General features: G+C 41.5%; 1 protein-coding gene across 1 annotated transcript; it reads left to right on the top strand.

Moving 5' to 3' along the window:
* Nucleotides 1–360: 360 nt before the first annotated feature.
* On the top strand, nt 361–27679 carry LOC121867908 (prolyl 4-hydroxylase subunit alpha-2-like). Its single transcript, XM_042368041.1, has 12 exons — nt 361–473; nt 8000–8193; nt 16201–16400; nt 16559–16723; nt 20194–20381; nt 20545–20745; nt 21099–21302; nt 22647–22714; nt 22937–23051; nt 23414–23542; nt 24362–24527; nt 24842–27679. Exons 1-12 carry the CDS (start codon nt 468–470, stop codon nt 24925–24927), a joined length of 1722 nt encoding a protein of 573 aa, XP_042223975.1. The 5' UTR covers nt 361–467; the 3' UTR covers nt 24928–27679.
* The last annotated feature ends 272 nt before the right edge of the window (nt 27680–27951 follow it).

The raw sequence follows: 27951 nt of genomic DNA on the forward strand, positions 1-27951 counted from the left end.
TTATTAAATGAAAGAGGAAGTAGAGAGAATTAAACAACTATTGACAGAGAGAGAGAGAGAGAGCTTACAACCCGTCATTATTTGTGGCTAAAGTTCTATCGTAAAATCACACTGGGAAAACTGTTGTACATATCTGAAGGATATTTAGAGAAGCAAAGAGTGGAGGGAGGATTCACACATAGGGAACCGAGTGTGTTGTGTATTTGTGTTGTGTGTGTGGTGTGTGTGTGTTGTGTTTGTGTTGTGTATTATGATTGTAAAAAAAATAAAAATAAAATACAGGCAATACTAGTGATTAAATGAGTAAGTGGCAACCAGGTGAGGAGGTGCCAGGTAGAGTATTAATAGAGGGAGGTGAAGCGAGAGCGTGTCAGTCAGGTGTTACAGTGTGAAGGTGTAACGTCTCTTACCTACACCTGCATCATCTTCACTACAAAGATTTATTCATCATTGGCGACAAAGGAAATATGAAGGTAAGTTATTTTTGTGTTATATTGATGTTGTTTATGTATGTATGTGTAACCCTAACCTAACCTAACCCAAATACGTCAGTGGTGATTGAAGGCTTACTAGTAATGTATGTACACTGTCTCAATAAACACAGTAGTGAACATGTAGAGGAAGAAGGCGCCACTACAACGGGAAAATCAAGACCCGAGGAAAATTATTAACAGGATCACCGAGTCACTAGGGTATATTTGAATATTTTTCCTTTATTAATACATAAGTTACAGAAGATTAATAGAAGAAATAGATGTGATACGTACAAATGAGTGTGTGTGTGTGTGTGTGTGTCTAAAGTGATTTCCTGTGTTGCCTGTTAATATTACGTCAATGTTGGGATCACCTGAAGATTAGACACCCTAGCTTATTTCACCTGATGATTAAACACTCTAACGTTACCTGGAGGGCTTAGGTTAGGTTAGGTTAGGTTAGGTTAGCGTTAGGTTAAGTTAGGTTAGGTTAGCGTTAGGTTAGGTTATGTTAGGTTAGGTTAGCGTTAGGTTAGGTTAGGTTAGCGTTAGGTTAGCGTTAGGTTAGCGTTAGGTTAGGTTAGGTTAGCGTAGGGATGATTAATATAAAGGTAAAATAAACCAGGGTGCTAATCATCAGGTAACCCCTCCCCCCCTCTCTCAGAAATAAACCATAAAACCACAACTGGCTCAACTCTGTCCTGGGGGTGGGGTTGAGAGGGAGGAGGGGGGTGGGTGGGAGGGAGGGAGGGAGGGCTCGTCAGAGTCTTGAGGCCAACAACTACCTCTTGAGAACATTACCTCCTGTGGCCACCAAACCGCAGAACATCGTGAGGTCACACATGCTCCATACTTCACTACATCCTTGTGTTTACCTTAAATTATTTGTTATTGAGTCTTAGTTAAATCTAATTCTTTATCGTGTAAGTTAGTGGAGTAGATTTATTAATTCTTTGTTCCATGAAGAATCTCCACCTCTGATTATTTTACCTGGATATTAACTATCCTTTCGGTAACCTAACCTAACCTTATCTATCCTCTCCTAACCTAACCTAATCTATCCTCTCCTAACCTAACCTAACCTAACATGACCTAGTTTATACGTAATGGTCAAATCTTCCTTCCACACTAATGAACTGTGATTATCGACTGTTGCTTACACACACAAACCTAACCTAACCTAACCTAACCTGTGATAAAGTTTGGAAAAGGTAGCCATCACGTGTTTCAGCTCTTGACCTACACTGTGGTCTATTGTTCATCGTCGTCTTGGCCTGACAGGAAAACGAGTATTTTCCTCAGGCAGGGGAAACGGACCTAACTGCTTGAGGAAACAGACAATACCAATGATGAACAAAATAGCCAAAAGGCACACGTTATAAAGTTTCATAAATGGCCCTTTTAGGTGTTATATTGTAAAGTGTTATATCGCATTTAGGTAAGTTTGGTTGTGTACTGACGGGGGTTTGAGGAGGCGTTCGTGGTATTCCAGTTAACATTTCCACGACACTAGATCAGTTAAACACAAGGTCAATAAACGGTATGGATAAATTCACAAATTGGTGTTGTTTTCACTCACATCTATAATACTCCTCTGAACCCCAATTATTATTATTATTTTTTGACTGGCTGTCGTGTGGTCCGGCTATAGTGTTCCTTCCTCTCGCCACTATGACCCGGGTGTGATCCCTGCTTAGGTGGAATGTAAGTCAGGGTGACCCAACCAAACATGGCAGATTTCTTCGGATACTCGTAATTTCCTTCTTTACAGAACAGAAACTTTACAAGATGCCCCTCGTTGGATCTAAGGCAAACCACTGTCACCTTTTAATGCTCGTACACATTAAAACTCAGAAATATAAACAAAAAAGTCTTAATAGTTATATAATCAGTACAAACTAGGTAGGGTGAATGTCGGCTGGGTGTGGGGTGAATGTCGGCTGGGTGTGGTTAAAGAGGGGGAAAGCTTAAGCCTAGCTGTAGTATAGGCCTTGGTCTGACAGGAAGCCCCACCCATGCTGGCACAATGCTATCCCACCACCACTTTTCCTCCTCTTCGGCCCATTGTTACTGAAGATGCCTGCCTGCTACTGCTACTGCTACTGCTACTGCTACTGCTACTGCTACCGTTATTACTGCTGCTGAGGCGGAGGAGTTGTTGCCCCGTCAGAAGACACCAGCAGGAGGCGTGTGTGTTGGTCTCACCGTTGTCTCAGAAGGATGGACGTCTACAAGCACGCGACCGTCTGCAGGGTGTCCTCAGACCCACTTGTGAGAAACCGTGAGAGGCGGAAGTTATGGGAATTTACGAGCTATAGGAATGCAACAGCTGTCTATGAAGGCTATCCAGATCTTTACGTTTTGAGAACCTAACCTAACCTAACCAAATACGGAAGATCTCCCCAAAAAACAAACAGATTTCTATTCCTGATATACCAGAGTATGTCGCTGCACTGAAATTTAATCCTCTACCAAGCAAGACTCAGAAGATTTGCTCAGGCATAGATTACTTTCCTCGACAGAATTAACCTCCCACTCGTATTAATCTTCCCGAGTAAGAATTGAAGCATCACTAAATTAAAAAAAGAGAGTAGATTTTCCCCTGAACTCATAGTATACAAATCAATACTGGATATCTGATATTAATATTTTTGTTACCTAGGAATAATGATAATAATAACAATAATAATAATAAAGACGAGAAACGTTTATACAAAATATTTTCATAGGATAAACAATTAACAATCGCAAAAGAAAATCGTGTTTCGTTTCCTCGCGGGGACTTAAGGTAATCTCTCTCTCTCTCTCTCTCTCTCTCTCTCTCTCTCTCTCTCTACAGCATTAAGGAGTGAAGGGAAGACAGGTAAAGACAGCAGTGAAGGGTGTAAGACAGTGAGATGTAATGATCAGTCTGGTCTTGCGTGAGTGAGAACAGATATAGCACCTGGAGAAGTGTGTCTTTGCATGTCACTCTACCCCCACCAACACCTCACACTTTGTCGTCATGGTCGGTGAGATAATGGTCACACTGTCTTAACTCCACTGCTGGGATCTCTTGTTAAGTATCGGAAGTCTGTTGGGTAGGTTAGGGTTAGGTTAGGTTTAGATAGCATTAGGGAAATTGATCGTAAAGTCCGACAGCTTCTCCTGGCTTAATAAACTCTCTCAGCTGACTCTAACCTCCTAAAGTATTCTTAGTGGTGGTATTAATATAGAAAATCTAATAATAAAAATAATTTACCTACTTGTTGCGTTAAGGGCCTACAGCTGTCACCGTTGCGTAGCCTAACCTATGGCCCGGCAGTTGGTTCCCTGACAAAGAGATAGTTCTTGTGATCATGATTTTACGGGAAGTTGTTTTCACCAGTACATAAGATACGTAATTATGCGAGAGAAAGTTCCCATACATGAGGAGAATGGGAGAAATATGGCTCAAGATTTCGTAGCTTGGTGTTTACATGTTTTTAATATATTATTTTTTCCAATGGTGCCAGTTTTTATATATTTTCTGTCGCAATATCTGATGTTTCTTGTATATAAACAGGCTTACAAGGAACTATTATTGTGGACATAGTATTTATAGTTCATGGCATGGGGGGGGGGTGATAAAGTGTACAATGTTGGAAAAGTACCACGACCGGGTTTGTTGATATTCTACATTTCTAACGTAAAAACTACATAAAGGTCATTATATTAATTTTGGTTGGTACGTGTAGTAAACAAAATAAAATAATATACAGTAAATGGTTAGCGGCTGTAATTCCTGGTGAGGGAAGAGCCAGCAGGTTGATCCCCCGTGGTTAACATTCCAATAGTGTAGGCGACCGACTGTTGCTGGAAGCGTCGTTATGACCTCTCTGTCTCCTGCTCTTAGTACTTATTATTATTCCCTGGAAGCTAAAAGCACAGCAGCAGTAGAGAAAAACACGCATTGGTATTGTAATATTCATAAGTTAGTTCACGCCATATTCTGTTAGTCTATGGCGACGTTCGTGTCTATTTTCCTGGTAACTTTTAGACGTGTTCACCTTCCTGTCTCGTTGAACCTCTCCCCTCTCATTACTGAACCTCTCCCCTCTCATTACTGAACCTCTCCCCTCTCATTACTGAACCTCTCCCCTCTCATTACTGAACCTCTCCCCTCTCATTACTGAACCTCTCCCCACTCATTACTGAACCTCTCCCCTCTCATTACTGAACCTCTCCCCTCTCATTACTGAACCTCTCCACACTCATTACTGAACCTCTCCCCTCTCATTACTGAACCTCTCCCCACTCATTACTGATCCTCTCCCCTCTCATTACTGAACCTCTCCCCTCTCATTATTATCGAACTTCATTTTGTTATCGAGTGTCACCTGTTTCTATCTTGACCTGGTGACCTCTTGACCTGGTGACCTCTGGCGTCCACAACCACCGTGGGATTATCACCTAGAGGCACTCCCTAACCTAACCTACCATCAACCAACCATCACCAACTCTCAAACAACCTCGTTATCATATCTATCAACTAATTACGCCTTTAAAAAACTCCATCAATTCCCAGGGTTGAATAACAGTCAATCGTCATGGTGATATAACGGTGAGGAGTTCGCTATAGGCCGTAATAACGACATAGGTGATATAAGTCGTATATACCGTTAGCGTCACGTATCATCTACCACTATTGATGGCGGTGGCGGTGGTGGGTTGTGTTATTATATAGTTGGGTGGTGGTTGATGAGGTGGTTGTGGTAGTGGTGGTGGTAGTGTTGGAGAGAGAGAGAGAGAGAGAGAGAGAGAGAGAGAGAGAGAGAGAGAGAGAGAGATGTGAAAGAAAATTCATAAACACAAATAGCCAATCACGATATAATAGGAGGGAAAGACCTAAACGCCGTGATGCAACAGAAGTAACGTGATGCAACAGAAGTAACGGGATGCAACAGAAGTAACGGGATGCAACAGAAGTAACGGGATGCAACAGAAGTAACGTGATGCAACAGAAGTAACGTGATGCAACAGAAGTAACGGGATGCAACAGAAGTAACGGGATGCAACAGAAGTAACGGGATGCAACAGAAGTAACGTGATGCAACAGAAGTAACGTGATGCAACAGAAGTAACGGGATGCAACAGAAGTAACGGGATGCAACAGAAGTAACGGGATGCAACAGAAGTAACGTGATGCAACAGAAGTAACGTGATGCAACAGAAGTAACGGGATGCAACAGAAGTAACGGGATGCAACAGAAGTAACGGGATGCAACAGAAGTAACGTGATGCAACAGAAGTAACGTGATGCAACAGAAGTACCGTGATGCAACAGAAGTAACGGGATGCAACAGAAGGACAGAGAAGAGAAGGGAAAGTGTATTACTGTACGACAAAGTTCTGGGTCGTAGGTGCTGGTATGTGGCGCGTGGTGACCTCATGTAGTGGCGCGTGGTGACCTAATGTGACCTTTTGTGGAAATTCTCTTTGGTATTACCTTGAGGAACAGGTGATGATTAGGCACTCCTGCTTATTTCACCTGATGATGCAACAGAAGTAACGTGATGCAACAGAAGTAACGTGATGCAACAGAAGTACCGTGATGCAACAGAAGTAACGGGATGCAACAGAAGGACAGAGAAGAGAAGGGAAAGTGTATTACTGTACGACAAAGTTCTGGGTCGTAGGTGCTGGTATGTGGCGCGTGGTGACCTCATGTAGTGGCGCGTGGTGACCTAATGTGACCTTTTGTGGAAATTCTCTTTGGTATTACCTTGAGGAACAGGTGATGATTAGGCACTCCTGCTTATTTCACCTGATGAACCTAACCTAACTTAACCTAACCTAACAACCTAACCTAACCTAAACTGAACTACATGATTCATTATAATAAGTAAACAGTACAAATAGGACAACATCAGACAAAGGAACGCATGGACAAGAAATATAAAGACAATTACATAAAATATCATAGACATTTAACCCTGACCTGAGTACAGAATGACGTGACATCAACAGAATGACAAGACATCAACACAATGACTTCACAGGATGTATAGGAGATCATCGCAATAAAAGATATAACATATGATGATGACAAGTGAGCATCGAATTCAAGAGGTTTTTAGAGAAAGGTTTTGTTTATAGTTACGGTTATTCTGTCAATATAGAGGATTAGTATAAGCACTTAAAGAGTTGAATCCTGTTTTTGTTGTTTTTTTTAGGGAGTTTTTGAACGTTTAGTGTATCTATGAATATATTAAGATGGTAAGGGGTGCTTGGTGTTGGTCAGCACTATACCCCTGACACAGCTTAGAGAGACACTAGTCGTCACGCAGTCGTTTCAGTCATCGTTAAGTCAGACGAGCAACTCTCTGGTAACCTGTATCTAATTATTTCCAGGTTTAAATATTTACATACACACGTTTTCTGTAACTTTATTATAGTTATTATTATTATTATTATTATTATTATTATTATTGTGTTTTCCTTTACGATTTTAGGAGCTTTTGGTGTTTAACAGTTGCTGCATTTTAACATTGACCGGATCACCTGAAGATTAGATACCTTAGTTTATTTTACGTGATGATTTAACACCCTAACGCTACCTGGGGTGGGGGGTTAGGTTAGGTTAGGTTAAACTGCATTTATAAGGATTTGGGATCATATAAACTACTTCAACGTGTGTGTGTGTGTGTGTGTGTGGAGGAGCCAGCCAGCCTAAGGGTGTTGGCCAAGGATGCTCCCTGTGGTTACGATGAAGGAGTTAGGAAAGTGTGGGTCGTCGTCGCTTCGTGCTCCGGGCGCTGCACTCACACAGACACATAATCCATCGCAGTTCAGTGGTCAGATTACGTCACGAATACATTAAGAAGTTATATTGAAAGTTTTTACCTTAATATAATGTTAAGTAATAATGAGTATAAAAAAAAACCCTCAATGAACGTGAGGAAAGATTGCAAAATATAAACGATATGATTATTGTAATGATACGTTTCTTATTTTTCAAGGATCATTTCTTTGGTTTTTAGACATTAGATGATACGCTAGATCGCCATGACTTTCAGCATCCTTGTGAAGTTTTAAAGACCTTCGGTGTTGTGATATTTAGAGAAAAAAAAACTATACTTCTTGACATAAAAGCCGAAAAAATTTGAAACTGGAATATAAAAATTTCTCTTCTGTACAGTAGTCACAGGATGATCGTCAAAATACAATCAGAATTACAAGTGGTTCAAGGCAGAGTGGATGGATAACTCCCTTCTATCGCTGTAGGTACCGGTAATGCACTGTAATTTGTATGGAGTGTCTGGGAGTCTTATATGTTACTCAAGTAGTTTAAGTGCTTGTTGCAACACTCACAAGCCTGCGTGTACCTTCTTTACGCTCGCCCCCTCCCATCTTCCTCACACACACACACACACACACACACAGTTCCAATATAACTATCCCCGGCGGCCAATCACCACTATAAATAATCCCTATTTCTACAGCCTCGCCCCCACACGAGCCTGACCACTGACCCCCACCTCCCTCTTTCCACACCCGCCCCACAGGTCATCCCCCTCCTGCTGGTGTTGGTGACGGTGACGGGGACGGCCTGGGGACAGAACTTCATGTCGGAGGCCAGGGAAGACATGTTCTCCGCCACTAGCAAGCTTGAAGATCTCCTGAGCCTTGAGGCGGAGATCGTGAGGATGGTCGAGCGCTACTTGGAGAACACACAAGAGAGAATATCCACCATTAAACAGTAAGTGACTTTCAAGAGATTTCCCCCGAGATGATTAAGTAGGGATCACCTGAAGATTAGCCACCCCAGCTTATTTTACTTAAGCTCCCTAAAGCTTAATGTACCCTAACGCTAACCTAACCTAACCTAGTCTCCCACATGTAAGGATTTTCTATTACAAGAACGGTATATTTTTCACTAAATTTACTAAATGTTAATAAGTCATCAGTAATAGGTATTTCGTTCGTCTGTGTTTGTTTAGTTATTAGACGATCAATAGCAAAGTGTTCCCTCGGTAAAAGTAAAAATAACCTTCTTTGTTCAGCCACGAGACGATAAAGTGCTGACTTGCTTCTTCTTGAACAACAAATAACTATTTCTGTGATGAGTTTTAACATTAGACGAGAAAATGAATCACTTGTGTGGTCCTACTTGACTATTGCCATCCGTCTTAAGTATTAACCTCGAGTATTAACCTCCTCCTCCCCCCCTCCTCCCCACCCCATAGCTGAGGATTAAATTCATCTATTTAAGGTAGAGTCTCAGTCCAAAGTCGACACCATTTTGATCTCTATCTCTCTGCCTTAATGAATCCTATAGATACATATATTCGGTTAGTTTTTTTTAGTTTTTTTCACTGGAGTCTTTACGAAGATTTGGACTCAGTCGTAAAAATATTCGTCTGCATAATAAACATATCCGTATCGGTAATTTTACAAGAGTTGGACATTAAATGATGGGGGGGGGGGTAGAAGAAAGAAAACCCACTACGTTAGATAAAGAAAACGAACCATGACAGACGAAAGAGGACAAACTACTCTAGAAATTATATAAACAAATTACTATAAACAAAATACCCTAATATGTATTTTATCCCTTGAAAAAACAAAGCAAAAAACACCAAAATACTTATACTTTCACCAGTTACCAAAAATAATCAGTATAAATAACAGAAGTGAAGTTTATGGTGATTGTCAATAACTTCAGCTGTGTGTTTTGTTACGAACCACTTGTTGATTAGGTTATTGCTTTCTGCTTATGTCCTCCACCTGGCTACAGTCTTTTGTCCAGCAGCTGACTCTCTCACTTTCTGTAATAATTTGCTTTAAGCTTTCACTGCCACCCGTTATGGAGAGTCTGTTGTTATTTTTCCCAAACTGAAGAAAGAGAAAATATCAACCAATCAACCAAAATATTCCACCCTTTTATCCTGAACGCTATTTTTTTATCATAGTTAACCTTAGGCTACAACATTCTCTCCTGTATTTTGTAAAAGTCTGTATTTTCCACCACCAACATAACAAATCACCAATCACGCCACCGGACTGTTATTTGTTATTGGTCAAGATAATGTGAAGTGGTGTATCATTATGCTATTACTCAACACTTGTCGAGTAGGTCAGAGCTGATGGTATGTGAACTATACAAACTATCTAATGTAAAAGCAAGGACAGTAGCTGTGTCAGAAATCATTATTAAAGAATCCTACAAAAAAAACTGTATAAATAACTAAAAAAAAAAAACTTGCTGCGCCACACAAACAAGTACCTTCTAGTATGTTATATCGTGGTTTACGTGAGAGAGTTATAAACGGGTTGTTTTATGTCCACAATATGGCCATCAAAATACGAACAGGAACACGGTATATAAACAATAGTAACATTCGGATGACTTTCTCTCTTTAGTCATCACGTGCATGGAATATGTGTGTGTGTGTGTGTGTGCAAGTTTCTCTCCTCTTGGAAATGTTTTTGACAACTGGCCATAATGCAAGTCATGTAAATGATCTATAATCGAAGGTGTAAAGAATAATACATCATGCACTTGGAGGCTTATTTCTGGCTCTTTCACTCATATTATATAAAAAAAAAACTATTTCCCACTCGTTGGTCACTGCTCAAATCACCATCATAACGTTACGATCACCCGGTAGTGAAGAAAATACGACTAACACACACTCAGATAATCTTACGTTGTTTTAAAGTGGGTGACGCTAACTAGTGTAAGAGTAAGTTTAAGTCTTATAGTTAACACACAGACTCTAGTAATTTAAGAAGCCATTTACCCTGATGGCAGTTTCGTGTTGTTATGATTCCAATGGCCTGTTGCCTCGACCAAACTGTAATTATTATTGTTTACACGTACTGCTTACGGTGTGTGGTGATTCTCTCTTATGGTGAGGTGATGCTTCATTGTGTCCACACTCCTCACAACACTGGTAAATGGAAACATGACTGTAGAACATACTGTAGGGTGATGTGTGGGCGTACAGGTGTGTGGGCGCGTAGATGTGAGGGCGTGCAGGTGTATGGGCGTGTAGGCTTGGGCGTGTAGGTGTGTGGGCGTGTGGGCGTGTAGGTGTGTGGGCGTGTAGGTGTGTGGGCGTGTGGTGTGGGCGTGTGGTGTGTGGACGTGTGGGTGTGGGCGTACAGGTGTGTGGGCGCGTAGGTGTGGGCGTGTGGTGTATGGGCATGTGGTGTGTGGGCGTGCAGATGTGTGAGCGTGTAGGTGCGTGGGCGTACAGGTGTGTGGGCGTGTGGTTTGTGGGCGTGTGGTGTGAGCGTACGGGTGTATGGGCGTACAGGTGTGTGGGCGTGTAGGTGTGTGGGCGTGTGGTGTATTGGCGTGTAGATTGGCATACAGGTGTGTGGGCGTACAGGTGTGAGGGCGTGTGGTGTGTGGGCGTACAGGTGTGTGGGCGTGTGGTGTGTGGGCGTGTAGATGTGTTGGAATACAGGTGTGTGGGCGTACAGGTGTGTGGGCGTGTAGGTGTGTGGGCGTGTAGATGTGTTGGAATACAGGTGTGTGGGCGTACAGATGTGTGAGCATGTAGGTGTACTGGCGTGTAGATGTGTTGGCATACAGGTGTGTGGGCGTACATGTGTGTGGGCGTACATGCGTGTGGGCGTGTACTGTAGGTGTGTGTAGGAGAGAGGGCAGAATGGTGAGGTCAGGGTACAAAGAGTTCACTTTCTTCTGGTCTCGGTGTTGTAACCTGTTAACCATTAATTACCAGAGGGAAGGAGGCCGCCTCTACCACTCCCAGGAAGAACGAGTGATTGCAGTAAGTGTTGTGTACATACATAACACTCGTGTAGATACATAACACTCGTGTAGATACATAACACTTGTGTAGATAAATAACACTTGCTCCCCCCCAAAAAAAAAGTATCTTTGCGATTTTATGTCAGAATATAACAGAAACGGACGAAGGCTTTTGACAATCCATACGTATCTTTGCGATTTTATGTCAGAATATAACAGAAACGGACGAAGGCTTTTAACAATCCTACGAAGACAACAGATGTGATGAAGATGCAGTTTAACATAGAGAATTTAGACGGAGTTGATGGAGTGACAGATGGCTGGGATAGAGGAGCAACTGACCGGCTGCCGGATGTGATGCAGCGGCAAAGAGTTATTACTGAGGAGTTTACAGGCCAGCAGTCGCGGCAGAGACGGGTGGCTAAGACGGAGGAGTAACTGTAAATGATATAATTCCAGGTTCAAAATAGTTAACTGTGACTGCCGTTATCACAGTTGGAGACACAAACAAATATATACAATTCAATAAAATCGTCCTATACAAATTCACAATGATTCAACATCCACATAGAGATAGTACAGTAAGTATAATCAAAATAGTCAACAATAAGCCGATACAACCAAGGATACATTCTAAATAATTGTATCTACATTATAACATTCGTAAAAAAAAATAATAAGTAACAAAAACAAATGAAAATTAGCACATGACGTAATGAAGATTTTATAAGGGATCAGGTACTGTTGTAAGTCTATGGTTGAAGAGAATGGCGAGAAGCGGTTTCTGTTGTTATCTGAAGCATGAAGATGTTATTTTTGTTTGTTGATTATTTTCTTCTCTTATTGGTTATTGTACCACACACACACACACACACACACACACACACACACAGATCTTTCAAGCTTTCATAACTCAATAAGTTCGAAATGAAGAGAAGTCGAAAGAAGAGGGGTACAATAATATGTCCTACCATGGTAATATATGAGTCCTAGACAAAAAGTGAGTGAGTGACCTGAGTGACAGACATGAGTGACCAGAGTGAGTGACATAAATGAGTGACCAGAGTGTGACATGAGTGAGTAACCAGAGTGAGTGACTTGGATGAGTGACCAGAGTGAGTGACCTGAGTGAGTGATCAGAGTGAGTGACCAGTGAGTGACATAAATGAGTGACCAGAGTGAGTGACCAGAGTGATCAGTGAGTGAGTGACCACAGTGAGTGACATAAATGAGTGACCAGAGTGAGTGACCTGAGTGAGTGACCAGAGTGAGTGACCTGGGTGAGTGACCACTACAGTAATTACTCTCCTCACCACCACCACCGACAGCTGTTACCTCAAGTATGCTGCTGGCGCTAAAACAAGTACCACCACCTAACAGCCCTATTCTTGACTATCCTAACCTAACCTAACTACGTCTCCTGTAGATAAATAGACACACTACTAACGTCTTCTGCACACACACACACACACCTATTCAAAACCATTATCCCGTCAGCTATGAACTTCTAAGATAAACCACTGTACCTAGCTTATGGTAGTACAATACTTAACCCTATCAAGGTGTACAGAGGTTTGTAATTTACCCATAAAGTAACTAACTACCTTAAAAGTGAAAGGCAATGGAAGGTAGGAGTCAATGGTGGTGGTAAAGAAGGGGGGGGGGAGGAATCGGGGTGGTGGCCGGCGTGACGTGCTGTGTGACGCTTATACGGTACGGGCCATAGCCGTCACCGTTATCTTTACATTGTCGCCGTTAATTAGTACACTGTCGTATTATCTAGTCATTAGACACTATCAATCACGAATCCAGCGTAACCGTTCGTGTTTCGCCGTCACCGCTTCGTCTTCATCGTCACCGTCACCTCTCTTCCACAGTACCGTACACCAGTTCTGTCTTGGTAGCCCTTATACTCTCGCCTCACACACTTCCAAAAACACTCACACACCTCCAAAACACTCACACACCTTCAAAAACACTCACACACCTCCAAAAAAACTCACACACCTCCAAAAACACTCACACACCTCCAAAAACATTCACACACCTCCAAAAACACTCACACACCTCCAAAACACTCACACACCTTCAAAAACACTCACACACCTCCAAAACACTCACACACCTTCAAAACACTCACACACCTCCAAAAAGACTCACACACCTCCAAAAAGACTCACACACCTCCAAAAAGACTCACACACCTCCAAAAAGACTCACACACCTCCAAAAGCACTCACACACCTCCATACACAGCCACACTTTACTATAAAAATTCACTCCCGCTGATGAACTGAACACAGCGCCATCATGTACAGCAGCTAAAACAACTATCTGTGCAGGTGGGGGTCGATATGCTCTGAAATTTGACGTGTGACTAGTGACAGCCCTCATATACCAAAATGTATCGTCCATGGTCTCATATTGTTTACCACAAAGTACGCACAGATAGTTGTTTAAGCTACTGTACAGGTATATACACAACATAATCAAATAGATCTCAACAGCTGCATGATATTAATGGTCGTAGACGAAGAGTTTTCACACACACACACACACACACACACACACACACACACACACACACACACACACTACTACTACTACTACTACTACTACTAGTACTTTGCTATCACTCGGAATCAAGTATGGCAATCATCCAGCTATGATACAATGATATGAGTTATTAAGGATGTCACCTAGGTTGGTGAGTTTTATGGTGACTAAAGTTGCCGATATGGAACCGGCAGAGTCGTCCACAGATGTTGTACATGTGGATGTCTCCATCTACTGCGGCAGGAGCAGCGGCAGCGTCTTTCCGGCGCTGTCGCTTGTCTGCCTCGGTTTCCAGTCGGGCTAATTCGAAAGTATTGATACCTTCTCGTGTGGTGTTCCTCCAAGCGTTACGGTGTGGAGTGATCGTCTCCCAGGTGAGGGGGTCGATTTGATACTTTTTCAAGTTTGTCTTAAAACTATCCTTATACCTTTTCATTTGCCCGCCAGCGTTACGTTTACTATTCGTTAGTTGATTAAAGTAGCTGTTTTGGCAGTCTACTGTCAATATAACTGTCTTTGGATAAATTAAGTCAATAGCCCCCCTAGTCTCACTGATGTCTTATGTCAGTCATGCGCTAACGGAGAAAATGTGATTTCTACTCTGGTCTGGTGCAACCCTGAGCAAGTAGCGTGTACTTGTTTTTAAATAGACTCTGCCGCCCCCCTCGACTGCTGCTCATCAAAAAGCCAGATAATGGACAACTTGTGTGTGATGGCGGGTGAAAATGTAGATTATAACTTTTAATGTCTTTAATAGTTTGAGATAATGTGTAGTAGAGGGGAGGCAGAAGTGTGCGATTACCGTATTTGGGCCTACAATATTTTATTTATTTATTTATTTATATATTTATTTATTTATAGACGTGTGTAAACAGAAATATGTGGAGGAATATGTGACAAGCAGAAGCCACTGTCGGTAATGTAAACACAACTCACTGTTTAAGCGACCTTGTTATAATGTGATGCTACCGCTATGGAGACTTCATAATTTTCCGCCTAGCGTCTCTCTCATCTCTTTATGAAGGGAAAATGAACACGAAGAGACGCTATGAAAGGTGAAAGAGACTGAAGAAGGAGAGAGAGAGAGAGAGGGCGCGTATAAAAGCAACGAGAACATCATGCGCAGCCTCCAGCATTAAGAGAAGAGAGTTTCAGTGGGTGATGGTGGTCGGGTGGTGGCAGCGTTCACTCACCTGCCAGTACATGCATCCTTTCTCCTCTCTGACGTTCATGAATGGTGGCCGCGTTCAACTCGCCCAACTACACGGCGCATTTTATTCAGCGTGGACTCGTTTAATTCTCCTGCCTATATTTAAACTCCTTTCTCCTCTCTTCGCCTTCTGTGAGTGAGCGGTAGCCTCGTTCATTCACCCTTTTAAAACTCTTGTTGCATATTCAACTTCTTGTCTCTTAAGTAACAAGTTGCATTGCACAAGTGTCTGTCCCCTGCTGGCCTCTGTCTATTATAATTAATAAATATCAGTCTGGTAGTAAATAAAAGATTGATAAATAATTATTTATCAATCTTTTATTTACTACCAGACTGATATTTATTAGTTAATCTAAACAAATTATAACCTGCAACGTAAAATTTAAAAAACCTTCAAATATATTGTGAAGTAAAACAAAAATCACTCGTCACCATGAAAATCTCCCTGCGCGTATATTTTCTCGCCTTTATTTTCCTGTTCGACTGATCTCATCATCGTAGTGTACGTTTTTTTTTTTTTTTTTTTTTTGCACTGTGGCCACCCTCCCTCTCCACCCTTTGTGATTCAGTCATAAGATACGTAATGCCGTAATCCGTTCATTCAAAATCTCATCAAAACTCAATGCCAATTTTTACCGTTTTCCTTATACTGTACAGTAGAGAGTTTGATCAATTTTCATATCATCACTTAGCGAATATTAATGAACAAACCTCTGACAAGTCGTGTCCTTGAGATTTATACATTTCTTTCCTATCTCGTGAAAGTACTGCTTTTGCTATGATAGTTGCGCTAAGATACCTGCTTTATATTCACGTAGATCCAAATACTCTTTTCGGAACATCTGATGATTAACCACTTTAGCTAACTACATATCCAAACTTAACCTAATCGAACCTAACCTAACCTACCTACCCCACGGGAAGCGATAGGGTGTTTAAATTATCAGATGAAATAAGTTGGTAGGTGTCTAATATTCAGCTGATCCAAACCCTCATTGGGGATGTGTACCGAGACACATAATCGACACATAAAAACATATATTACCTTAACATATACTACATATTAACAAGGATATCAGGCCTGTGTATCCCTAACTTCAAATACCTATGGACAATTAATCAGCTGGCGGCATTACCTTTTACATATGAATCTCCCATTACATAACCTATCACTATTCCCTTAATATAATACCTCCCTCCTCAATATCTACCCCCAGGTATGTATCTGAATATCGTCGTCTTAATCCTGGAGGAAGCGAAGCAGGGGGGTCAGAGATGGCAGCCAGTGCATCAGCCACCTCCCAGTCCAAGGTGATCGTGGCTCACCCAGTCGACGCCTTCCTCCTACTAAAGCGCCTCACCGTGGAGTGGGGGAGTGTGGAAGATGCCATGAACCGCCACGCTAACGCTACACAGGGTAAGTAGCGCCCCCTATCTCTCTCTCTATTTGTCTTATCTATTTCATTATCTATCCACTTCTCTACATATCTATTAATTTAACTATCAATTTCATGTATCTACCTGTCTATTAAGTCCGTGTCAGCGTTTTCCCTTAACTCTTTCCCCGTACTTCAGAGCTGGTGGGACGCGTGGTGGTGTTCCGGGAGAGGTCGACTTTCCCGGTGATGGAGGACTTACACGGGGCGGCAGTGGCGTTGGTGAGACTCCAGGACACCTATAACCTCAACATGACCTCCCTCCCCTCCGGCACCTTCACTGGGGTTGGCCTCACACACGACGGTAAGTCTGTGGTGTCCTTGCTCCCTTCCTCTCCACCCACCTACCATGGTAATTTTCCCTTTCTCTCCCTCTCATATATCATGGTAAATCTATCTCTCTTTTCCCTACCTACCTATCATGGTAATTTTTCCCTCCCTCACACGTTATGATGATTCCCTCACTCTCACATATCATGGTAAGCCTGTCTCGTGCCCCTCTCGCCCCACCTATCATGGTAATTCCCACCCTGCTTCACACACCATGGTAAAGTCCCCCTCACACATTTACTGCTTTTCTATCCATCGCCACCACAAACTTTAAAAATAAATTACTATTTATAGGTCGTCAAAATATTAACCAGCTGTGAAAATTTATCTAAGCTAACCATTCTCTCTCTTACTTTCACAATATAACACTGCATTATCCTACAAAGTCATTTCACTAATACTTTCAAAAGAGCATCGCTGCACATCCTACATTGTCACTTCACTTATACTTTCAAAACAACATCACTGTATAATTTCACATATACATTCAAAACATCATCACTGGATATCCTAACCTAACACCCCAGATAGCGTTAGGGTGTTTAATCACCATTTAAAATAAGGCGATGATTTGTAATTATCAGGTGATTCGACAATTCCTCTCATGATGTGCGTCCAGCTTCTCAAAGATTCGCACACACACACACACACACACACACACAAACACTACTATTACTTCTACTATTTACTATTTTGCTGTCACTCGGAATCCTGTATGACGATCATCCAGCTATGAGACAATGATATGAGTTATTGAGGATGTCACCTTCGTTTGTGAGTTTTAAGGTGAATAAAGAGGCAGAAACGGGACCGGCAGTCGTTCACAGACGTTGCACATGTGGAGGGCTACCTCTAGTGCGGGAGGGTCGGCGGCAGCGTCTTGTCTGCCTCGGTTTGCAGTCGCGCTAATTCGAAAGTTTTGACAACTTCTTGTGTGGTGCTCCAAACGTTACGGTGTGGAGTGATCGTCTCCCAGGTGAGGGGTCGATTTGGCACTTTTTCAGGTTTATCTTAAGACTATCCTTATACCTTTTCAGTTGCCCGCCAGCTTTATATACGTTTACTATTTGTTAGGTGACTAAAGTAGCTGCTTTGGCAGTCTACTGTCGTCCATGCGGGTAACCTGGCCAGTCCAACGTGGTTGTTCATGGATGATGGTAGCCTCGATGCTTCTACAGTTGGTGTTAGCGAGAATACTGGCATTTGTTCTCTTGTCTTCCCAGCGAACTCGGAGGATGGAACATAGACTACGTTGGTGAAAGTTTTCAAGGGTCTTGAGGTGCCTTCTGTATGTGGCCCATGTATCGCTGCCATATAGCAGGGTAGGGAGGACCACTGATCGATATACGTGCAGCTTTGTAGATAATTTCAGCTCCCTACAGCTAAAGACACGGGTACGGATTCTGCCAAAGGCTTGAGATGCATATCTGATCTGGTGTTGAATCTCTTCATCGATGTCTGCGGTAATGGACAGGTGGGAGCCGAGATACTGAAAGTGGGTAACATTAGAGTGGGTAGCACCATTAAGCTGGATGGATGTTGGAGGTGTGTCTGAACCAGGGGCAGGTTGAAAGAGAATCTGAGTATTAGTACATTCACCTCAAGGCCGAAGTTGTGCATACGTATCTACGTAGGTGTTCAGAATGTCCTGTAGCCTGTAGGTCGCGTTCAGTGTGAGCGACATAGGTGAGGTCGTCTGCATACTGAAGTTCAGTAATGGAAGCTACCGACACCTTTGTTCCTGCCTGTAGTCATCTTATGTTAAATAGACCCTTCATGTGGTACTGGATGTCCATTCTGCCGGCTAAATTGGCACTGGCATGAGTAAGGAAGGCAGCCAAGAAAATGGAAAAGAGAGTTGGTGCCAGTAAACATCCTTGTTTTACCCCAGTCTGGATGCGGAAGAGCGAAGACTGGGTGCCATTGTAAAGGACACTGCTGTTCATGCCATCGTGGAGTTGCCCCACAATGGCGATGAATTTTGGTGGGCAGTCAAAACGGCTGAGGGCCTGCCAGAGGGCTTCTCTGCTCTGTTGACCAAGTCAAAAGCCTTGGTTAGGTCGATGAAGGCCATGTACAGGTCACGACACTGTTCTCTGCACTTTTCCTGTATCTGGCGGGCAGCAACAACCATGTCAGGAAGTAGTCTGTTTAGGAGGACTCAGGCGACAATCTTGCCAACTACGGACAGCAGCGAGATCCTGCAGTAGTTGCCACAGTCTGACCGGTCTCCCTTGTTCTTATAAATATTGACGATGGAAGCATCTTTAAGAGCTTGGGGAATTTCCTTCTTTTCCCATATAATCTCCAGGAGAGAGTGGAGACGGCTGGTAAGCAGAGGTCCTCTTGTTTTATACACCTCGGCTGGGATTCCATCAGGCCCTGAGGCTTTGTTATTTTTCATCTGTTTGATGGTAGTAGCTACCTCATCCAGGGATGGAGGATAGCTGAGATGGGTCAGCTCTGGATGCTGAGGGACCTGCAGGGTAGTCAGGACATCCACATCGGTGTTTCGGTTGAGCAGCGAATGGTAGTGCTCTTTCCAGCCCTGAAGGAGGCCTTCATCGTCTTTAATTAGGCTTTTTTTTTTTTTTTTTAAGGGGATTAGCCCACCCGGGCACAGGTCACTGACCCACATCGGGGCCTGGGGGGCGAAAATGTAATAATAATAATAATAATAATAATAATAATAATAATAATAATAATAATAACAACACTGTAATAATAATAATAATAAAGAACTGTAAAGCAAAAAAATAGTGAGAAACAATATATTTATGTTGTGTTGTCAATAGTATGAGAAACAATTGAGACCCTGCAATTGTGTGTAATTGAGGCAGAAAGACAGATCAGCAACCTGGGATTTGGTCACAATTTTCGTGATGCCATATGGCAGCAGGGTCTACCATTAGACAACACATTATGTTTCCAAAATCTTCCCAGGCGGTAGTACCTCCCTGTTTGGTAGCTGCGCCATGAGTGAATGGCCCATAAAATGTTTTAATTGAAATGATAAATTCCTGCATCTTGTGTTGATGTGCAAGTTTTTGAGTTTCACATGCTTTATTTTTAGACCAGCCGTTCTTTAGTTTGCAAAGTTCGCGCTAGGTCCCCGCTTTCTTCTTGCAGAAAGTATCAGCTTTGGTCCGAGACTGAGGGTTGTTCTGCCAGTCAGTTAAAAGCAGCACATTGATCATTGACAAGTACATTGATTTTCGGGTCATTTTCATCATACCAGTCCTGGTGTATTCTTTCGATCTGGCCGAGGGTCTCTGCAGGTTATTGTCATGACAGTGTCGAGAATACCTCATTCGGCACTGGGATTTGGGTTGTTTGTTGTCGGGTTGTTTATCAGCCCCTGTTCGAGCTGCTCTCTGAAAGCATGTGCTACCGCTACACACACACACACACACACAATAGACATAATGGACATCTCCTCAACAGAGTTCCACAGCAGTAAGCCCCTGAGCGCCCGTGACTGCTTGTTCCTGGGCAAACACGCCTTCAACAAGGGCTACTACGACAAGGCCATTGAGTGGTTTGAGGCAGCACTGGACAAGGCTGGCCACGAGGAAGATTCGACCGTGCTCAAGCAAGAAATTGAACCTTTCTTGAAGGCAACTATGGTAGTGGTAAGCAGTGGGGACCATTTGTTTATATATGTGTGTGTTGTTTATTATATAAGTTGTATTAGTAACTGAATGTATTAAAAAAATCATCATAAATACTAAAAAATAGATTCACAGTACAATTTCAATATAGACAATATTATTATAACTTGGTTGTGACCACTAGCATGACGACGTGCTGGAGAAGCGAGGTCCTCGAGGCACAGACTGGCAGACAAAGGCGGTGCCGGTAGACCAAAGTTTGGCCAGCAAGCACAAGTACCGGGGGGCCTCCACACACAAGTTCTTGCCCAAGTTGTACCAGCAGCAGAGTGAGGAGGAGGAGCACGACCACTACACCAGACTGTGTCGGGGCGAGAGTCTCAGGGTAAGACACGCCTCCATATCCGAGTCTTATTTTGTTTGTATTTATGGATACGAACTACAAACAATAGATCTCATGAAGATTAACCACGGTAACGCTAAACCTAGCATATAACCTAACGTAACAAATCTAACTTAACCTAACCCTAACCTACAATAGTCTAATCTAACCTAACACTAACCAAAGCTAGCCTAATCGTATCTCCCTAGGTAACGTTGGGATGTTAAAGCATCAGGTGAAAATGAAGATTAGCTAATCATGTGATCCAAACAACAAGCAGCCCACATAATTACTCAACCCTAAAACATTAACGAATTAACCCATCGTGTTTATATCTTTTATGTGGTTCTTTACAGCCGGCGGAAATAGAGTCTTCACTAGTCTGTCGAATTGTAACAAGCCCCCCTGCCCACATTCCCGCCCACACCCACGCCCACGGGTACTTCAAGCTAATGCCTCTGCTGCTGGAGGAGATGTCACTGGACCCATACATCGTGGTCTTCCATGACTTCCTTACCCAGCGCCAGACCGACGCCATCATCGACCAAGCCAAACCCAAGGTAGACGACCCTCACCCACCTCCTGGTCGATTGACATCTGTTTACCTGGTTCATCTGTTTATCTGTGTTAATTGTGTACTTGTATCAGCTGTTCTGCTTTCCTGTGCCTTCCGTTTGTCTGTAAAAAAGTAAATAAACTCAACCTATAGTGCACACCTGATACTTGAACTCGAGTAGAGCGCGTCTTCTGAAAGGGTGGCACAGCGGATGAAGTCGGAAGTCATTGCATGCAAGCAAAAATTTCACTTCAATGATATTTAAAATCCTTCACTAGTACTGACAACTTCACTCACCAAAAAATCTGAATATACATTGTATAGAGTTGGAGAGAGCACTCATCCTTGTCTAATTCCTCGTACGTGAAGAAATTAATTATTTACCGTAAATATTCCTAAAAATCTACCGAATCACCGCGAGTCGTCTGTTTGTTTGCAACCGACCCACTGGGTCTGACGTACACTCATCCAAAAAAAAAAAAAAAAAAACGTGAAATTACACCATGACGCTTCAACAAAGTTGCTTTCATTGGTACCAGATATTAAAACAAGTGCCTTCTGATTAATATGGCGGAGAGGGGGGGGGGGTCGCCCCCGGCTGGGAAGTTAGGTAAGGTTTGGTATGTTTATTTGATTGGTTAGTTCAAGTTCTATTAGGTTCTAGTAAATGTCGCCTTTTAAAATACTTCTATAACGATAAGAATATCTGTGGAAAAAATGAACGAAATCGAACAACTCTTTCTGGTGGTAGTGCTGTTCTGAGACATTACAGAGTTATCTAATACAGTAACAAATCATACGTGTACTAACCTTTATTGTTGAGAAAATTCATTTCAGCATTGTGTGTTTCACCATCAGAAATCCTTCAGCTGCTGGTAACTGGTAGACTTACATCACATTAATTAAGTGCTCTACGAAACACTCCACCCATACGAGGGATAGTTTTTAACAGCGTCTCTCTGGAGTACACCTAAACACGGCTCGCCCCATCACTAACTTAGTTTTTACTAGTTAATAAACCACCTGATCATAAGAAATATCCAGATTTGCACCAAAATACACTGGTTTTCACTGCTTTAAACCCGAATAAGTATGCACCAGTATCACTATTTACATACTGAGGGTTGTAAGCGACGTCATGTTCCAATAACTCAGCCGTGCGTCTACCTGTTGAGTGTTTTTAATTTGGCCTGTATCATCTTGTTACCCATGTCATTAGTTTACTTTAATCATTTTCTACCCTCTATGTTTACGTTTATCAGGTGATCACTACCTTGTGTTCACCCGGTGCGTGTTGTGACCTGTATGATGATCTACATTAGCTGATGATTTATGTTATGCCTCGCAGCTGGCTACGTCGCGGCATCGAGGTCCTGACGGAGGGTTCATCTCCAGCATGGTCAGGACCAGCAAGAAGTGAGTATCGGGAGCTACTGGAGGTGATCATTGAACTTAATAGAGAAAATTTGCTTATGTCACTCACTTTAATGTAAATCACGAGAGGCGAGAACTAGAGTTAAAGTTGATTAGGAATTCCTTGTACGAATTTTGTAAAGATTAAACTAGGAAATATTCATTCCTGTGTTGCACTTGCTTGGGTGATAGACTGTGAATATTTACGTGTGTTGCATGTTGCAGTGCTTGGTTGAGAGAGAACCAGGAGAGGGCCGATCTGCTGGCAAACCTGACCAAGAAGGTGGAGGTGGCTACAGGGCTCCACGCAACACAACCTTCATCAGGCGAGGACTACCAGGTAGCCACACTGAAGTCCTCACCATTACACTAACTCCGCCCTCTCCCCTTACAGATACTACTGAACTGTGTATTAATCTGTTGCCACTTATGAAATTTTCTTCTAAAATTCATAAAATAAATTATACAAAAAAATATTACTGGTACCATTTTGTACAACGATATTTTTTAGTGAGTAAAATTTTGAGAAAATTAAACAGGAGGAATATTAACCATTACTGTAGAAATGTGTATTGTTTATAATATGTCTGATCTATTTATGTTCTTTATCTATTTATTCTACACAAAGGGAAGATTCCTTATACAAATAGTGACTCAGATGACCAACCACGGATCCTAACGACGTATTTCATGTGTATTCAGGTGGCCAACTACGGCATCGGTGGGCTGTATGTGACTCACACTGACTACCTCATGATCCACCCGGACCCCGCCACCTATTCCCCCTGGGAACACTTCATAGGTGACCGCTTCGCTACCTTCATGGTCTATGTGAGTGTTCCATTTCTTTTCGGTAGGGTCACACTGCCCCCAATGGATTGAACCTGGGAGGCATTGGTGAGGCAAGTGTATTATTGCTGTACCACCAACAGACCATGTTTTTGTTTACGGGGATCAGCCCACCCGGGCACAGGTCACTGACCCACATCAGGGCCTGGGGGGGCGAAAATATTATTATTATTATTATTATTATTATTATTATTATTATTATTATTATTATTATATTAATAATAATAATAATAATAATAATTATAATAATTATAATAATAATAATTATAATAATAATAATAATAATAAATAAAATTTATAATAAATAATACAAAATTTAAAAATAAATAATAAAATAATAATGCTAATAATAATAGCACTAATAATAATAATAATATTAATAAAGAACCATAAAGAAATACAAAATGAAAAAAAAAATAGTGAGAAATTATATACTGTATGTATGTTGTGTTGTCAATAGTAAGAGAAACAATTGAGACCCTGCAATTGTGTGTAAATGAGGCAGAAAGTCAGATCAGCAACCTAGGACTTGGTCACAAATTTTGTGATGCCATATGGCAGCAGAGTCTACCATTAGACAATACCTTATGCTTCCAATTTCTTCCCAGGCGGTAGTACCTCCCTGTTTGGTAGCTGCCTACTACCTATATAAGCGCCTTCCAGTTAATATTTTTCCTTCCAATCATCAGATAACAAAATCTTTCCAGTCATAAGTTCATCCTTCCAGTTACGCATCCAGTCACCGTGATATATATACTAAGAACGTTTCTCCGGTTATTTGATATAACTGACTCTTTCCAGTTGTCTGATGTGGAGGCGGGAGGAGCTACGGTATTCCCTCGGGCTGGAGTCACTATCTGGCCTAAGCGAGGTTCTGCAGCCTTCTGGTGGAACCTCTACCGCTCAGGTGTTGGCGACGAGAACACCAGACACGGCGGCTGTCCTGTCCTCCATGGCTCTAAGTGGAGTGAGTATTTCCCCTGTGATGTGGAGTGGTCTGGTGTTTGTGGGGTGATCTGGTATTTTTATAGTGGTCTGGTGTTTGTGATCTGTTTTTTTTTTCTGGTGTTCCTGGAGTGGTGGTGTTTTGCCACGTTTGTGATGTGATTTTTTTTCTTGTTACTGTGGTGTAATAATAATAATAATAATAATAATAATAATAATAATAATAATATATTTTTACAGGGACAGTACCCGAGTGAATAATTTGTAAATACAAGTTTAATGCATACTGTATTTCCTCATTCGTTAGCGATAATCAGAAACGTTGTTTGTTTTCAGTTTGTAATAAATGGGTTCACTACAACGATCAGTTCCGGCAACACACATGTGGTCTTAATACCTGGGATAAACTGGTGTGTCCCTAGTAATAACCATCGACCTCCTACTACTGTATACCTACCCGACGAATACCGTCCTCTACCCTGGCATATCCAACCAACTTCACACACTTCACCACCGCCAGCCAGTCTGCCACCCACAAGATCAGCCTCATCCATACTTCCACTCCAACTACCGTCAACCACTGCCTCCCTCGTCAACCAACCAACCGAGGAGGTCTGGAGGTGGTGCTAGCAACAAGGTGGTATACAGTACATTTGAAAAACAAAAGGGGCTTGTGTCCTGAAAAGCCTTAGAAGTTAAAGATGAAAGATGTTGACGACGACGCCGAGGGGCGTCGAGAGGTTCTGAATTCAAGGATGAATTATGTTATCAGAAAGAGCTTACGCGCCATTGTGTGCCTGTTCTACGATTTGTGCATGAGAGTGAAGTCAGAATTAATAGAAAGTAAGAAATGAGGAAATTTAAGATTTTTTGTACATATGGTGAAATTTACAACTAAACATAATGCACTAAATAGAAGAAAAAACGTTATGGTGGACTGAAAATAAACACAGCAGCCAAGGAGAGGTGTGATCGTCAGCTGATGCTGAAACTGACAAAACATAGCCAAGAGTCGATGTAATATAGGACGCTAGGCTAGGCTGTCCCATTCCAGTGTTATTATAAAGCTTTCCTGGGTTAGGTTTCTGTCTTGTCGTTAACTCACACAGGTTTTCCTTTACCTTGCTAGATTTATCTTTTGAAAGGTTATTATTTTTTACTAAAGGGTGGTTCTTCTAGGTGGGTTGTCCCAATTGGTTTCAGGGGAAAGGAATTCGCTAAAGGGTATTGATTTTGCTGGGTGACTTGCCTAGGTAGGATGCTATTATAGTATTGCATTGTGCTGGGTCTACAGGGTAAATTTTTCTTTATTGTTGTCATTAATATAATTATATTTATTTTCATTCTCAGCGATAGTAATAGTAGTATTAGTAGTAGTAGATGTTGTAGTCGTAGTAGTAATTTTTTTTACCATTAGTATTATTTGTAATGCTTATTTTTTGTCGTTATTTAAATATTATTCTAGCATTAGCATCCACAACTTATAATTATTAATATTATTGTTATTATGCTTTTAATTTGTTATGTCTGAAATAGCTTTTCACTGCCTAGGTAAGTCATCGCCCCATTCGCACTGTCCTCCACACTTAAGTCTCACATAACATCAAAGGTCTCTAGGTGGGGTTGCCATTACGCAAATAGGTCAAAGATTAAAACAGGACATGTACGATTATAATTCTCTCCGTGATCTGGATATCGGTGAACCAGTTGGGTGGTTTTACGAGAAGCTGCAAGGTCAGGATTAAGGTTATAACACTGGGTATCAACTACGCATTGTCTCCTCTGTACGGATTACAACCCGGGGATAATGTACTTCCACCCCAGTGTGATAACATGGTCGCCGTACCCTGGTCACAAGCTGGGTGAGGTAGGCTGGGTATATCTAGAGGGGATTTTGTCCAAATACTAGATGTAGCATTTGATCCATGATAAGTAAACAGAAGCATCAGTCCAACATTTACTCATTACAACTAAGTAAATATGCAAATGAATGAATGCTATCGTATATTGGAAGTGCTGTGGGTGTGTGGAAACAGCTCACTTTCTGTCCTAAGGGCAGTTGGTTCATGCCCAGGTTACCTCCATTCCACCCAGCTGTAAATTGCCTCGCTGCCATCTTATGCACGAAGGGGTTAATATCCAATTTGTTGAAACCCATTTTCAGGTGTATAATGCTGGTAATAACGTGTGAGTACTGTACAACCTCGTCAAATGTTTCTTATAGCAGATCACATCAAGTGGTGCACGATTAGTTTATTTCAAATACCATATAAACTTTGCTCTGGTTAGTGTGAGTCTATGATAATCCTAATAATATACCTTGATAATAGTAAGCTGCATAATATTACATAATTATAATAGTTGGTATAGTAGTAAGTATTCCCATTATGGTACTATTCACAGTATAATACTATGGTAACCCTAATATTTAGGAATTGTTATAAGTATATTTATCTGTCTATCTGTAAATAACCTCTCATTTTATCTTAGCTAAATGTAAATACTTTGCAGCTTAAGTTCCTAAAATGGTTGCTTCAGCTGCACATATAGGCCACACACTCGTGCTCTGTGATATTAATGACATGTTTAAATATATTCTGGTTTTGGGAAGATCCATGGTCATTGTAACATTAATTTGGAGAGGCAGATGGTCTTGAAGTATATGTATGTATCTTAAACATTTGTTCAGCATGTATATGTATCTTACAAAATTTGTCCAAGACACATGTGCATTAACTTCGATTAACAGTATTAATTTCTGGTATACTTTTTCGCTAAACATTAGTATTACGATACACATATTTAATAAACATTGTGGTGTATATTGTTAAAAAATATATTAGTGTTGCAATACACCTACTCAATTTACATTAGTAGACAAACACAAGTACAGTACATACAATAGTAAATATTTATGTAAGACGTAATACAGTAAGTCTATCGTGAAACACCTGGTCAACACAATCAGGTAACTACACACACACACCTTCACCTAGGATCACCACCACAACAAACACCCACTGTAAATATTTTAGGTCAGTATTCATCTAACTCCCTTCGTGCACACTTGCGCGTATTTAAGTGATATTAATTCATAAGATCGGCTAGCCTATTAGGCATCTGTCAAATGATTGTATATACTCTCTAGATGAATAAAGTGAACAAATTATCGAACATGCCTTTAATTTCCACTTTAATATAAAATTGATATCAAGATTGTTTAAATCACTGATTTGTGCTGAAAGAAATATAGTTTATATCTTCTTACTGTTCTACTTATCCTCTTTGTCAGTTTTCTGATATGCACTGTTGGCAAGTATTGGGCATAATATGGACTCTTGAATGTTGCGAACTTGTACTTGAGTTGGTTGTGTCCTAACAACAATCTTTGGGTTCACAACTCTTACTCCAAAGAAGTTAACTCTGACAGGTTCTGTTATTGTAGC

The sequence above is a fragment of the Homarus americanus genome, unplaced genomic scaffold (genome assembly GCF_018991925.1).
Source record: "Homarus americanus isolate GMGI-L3 unplaced genomic scaffold, GMGI_Hamer_2.0 scaffold37032, whole genome shotgun sequence".
Classification (NCBI taxonomy): domain Eukaryota; kingdom Metazoa; phylum Arthropoda; class Malacostraca; order Decapoda; family Nephropidae; genus Homarus; species Homarus americanus.

Bases quoted from the DNA above. Each gene is read 5' to 3' on its own strand.
- LOC121867908 (XM_042368041.1), top strand. The intron at 21,303-22,646 runs GTAGACGACCCT...TATGCCTCGCAG, and splicing joins TCGACCAAGCCAAACCCAAG to CTGGCTACGTCGCGGCATCG. The intron at 24,528-24,841 runs GTGAGTATTTCC...GTTTGTTTTCAG, and splicing joins CCTCCATGGCTCTAAGTGGA to TTTGTAATAAATGGGTTCAC.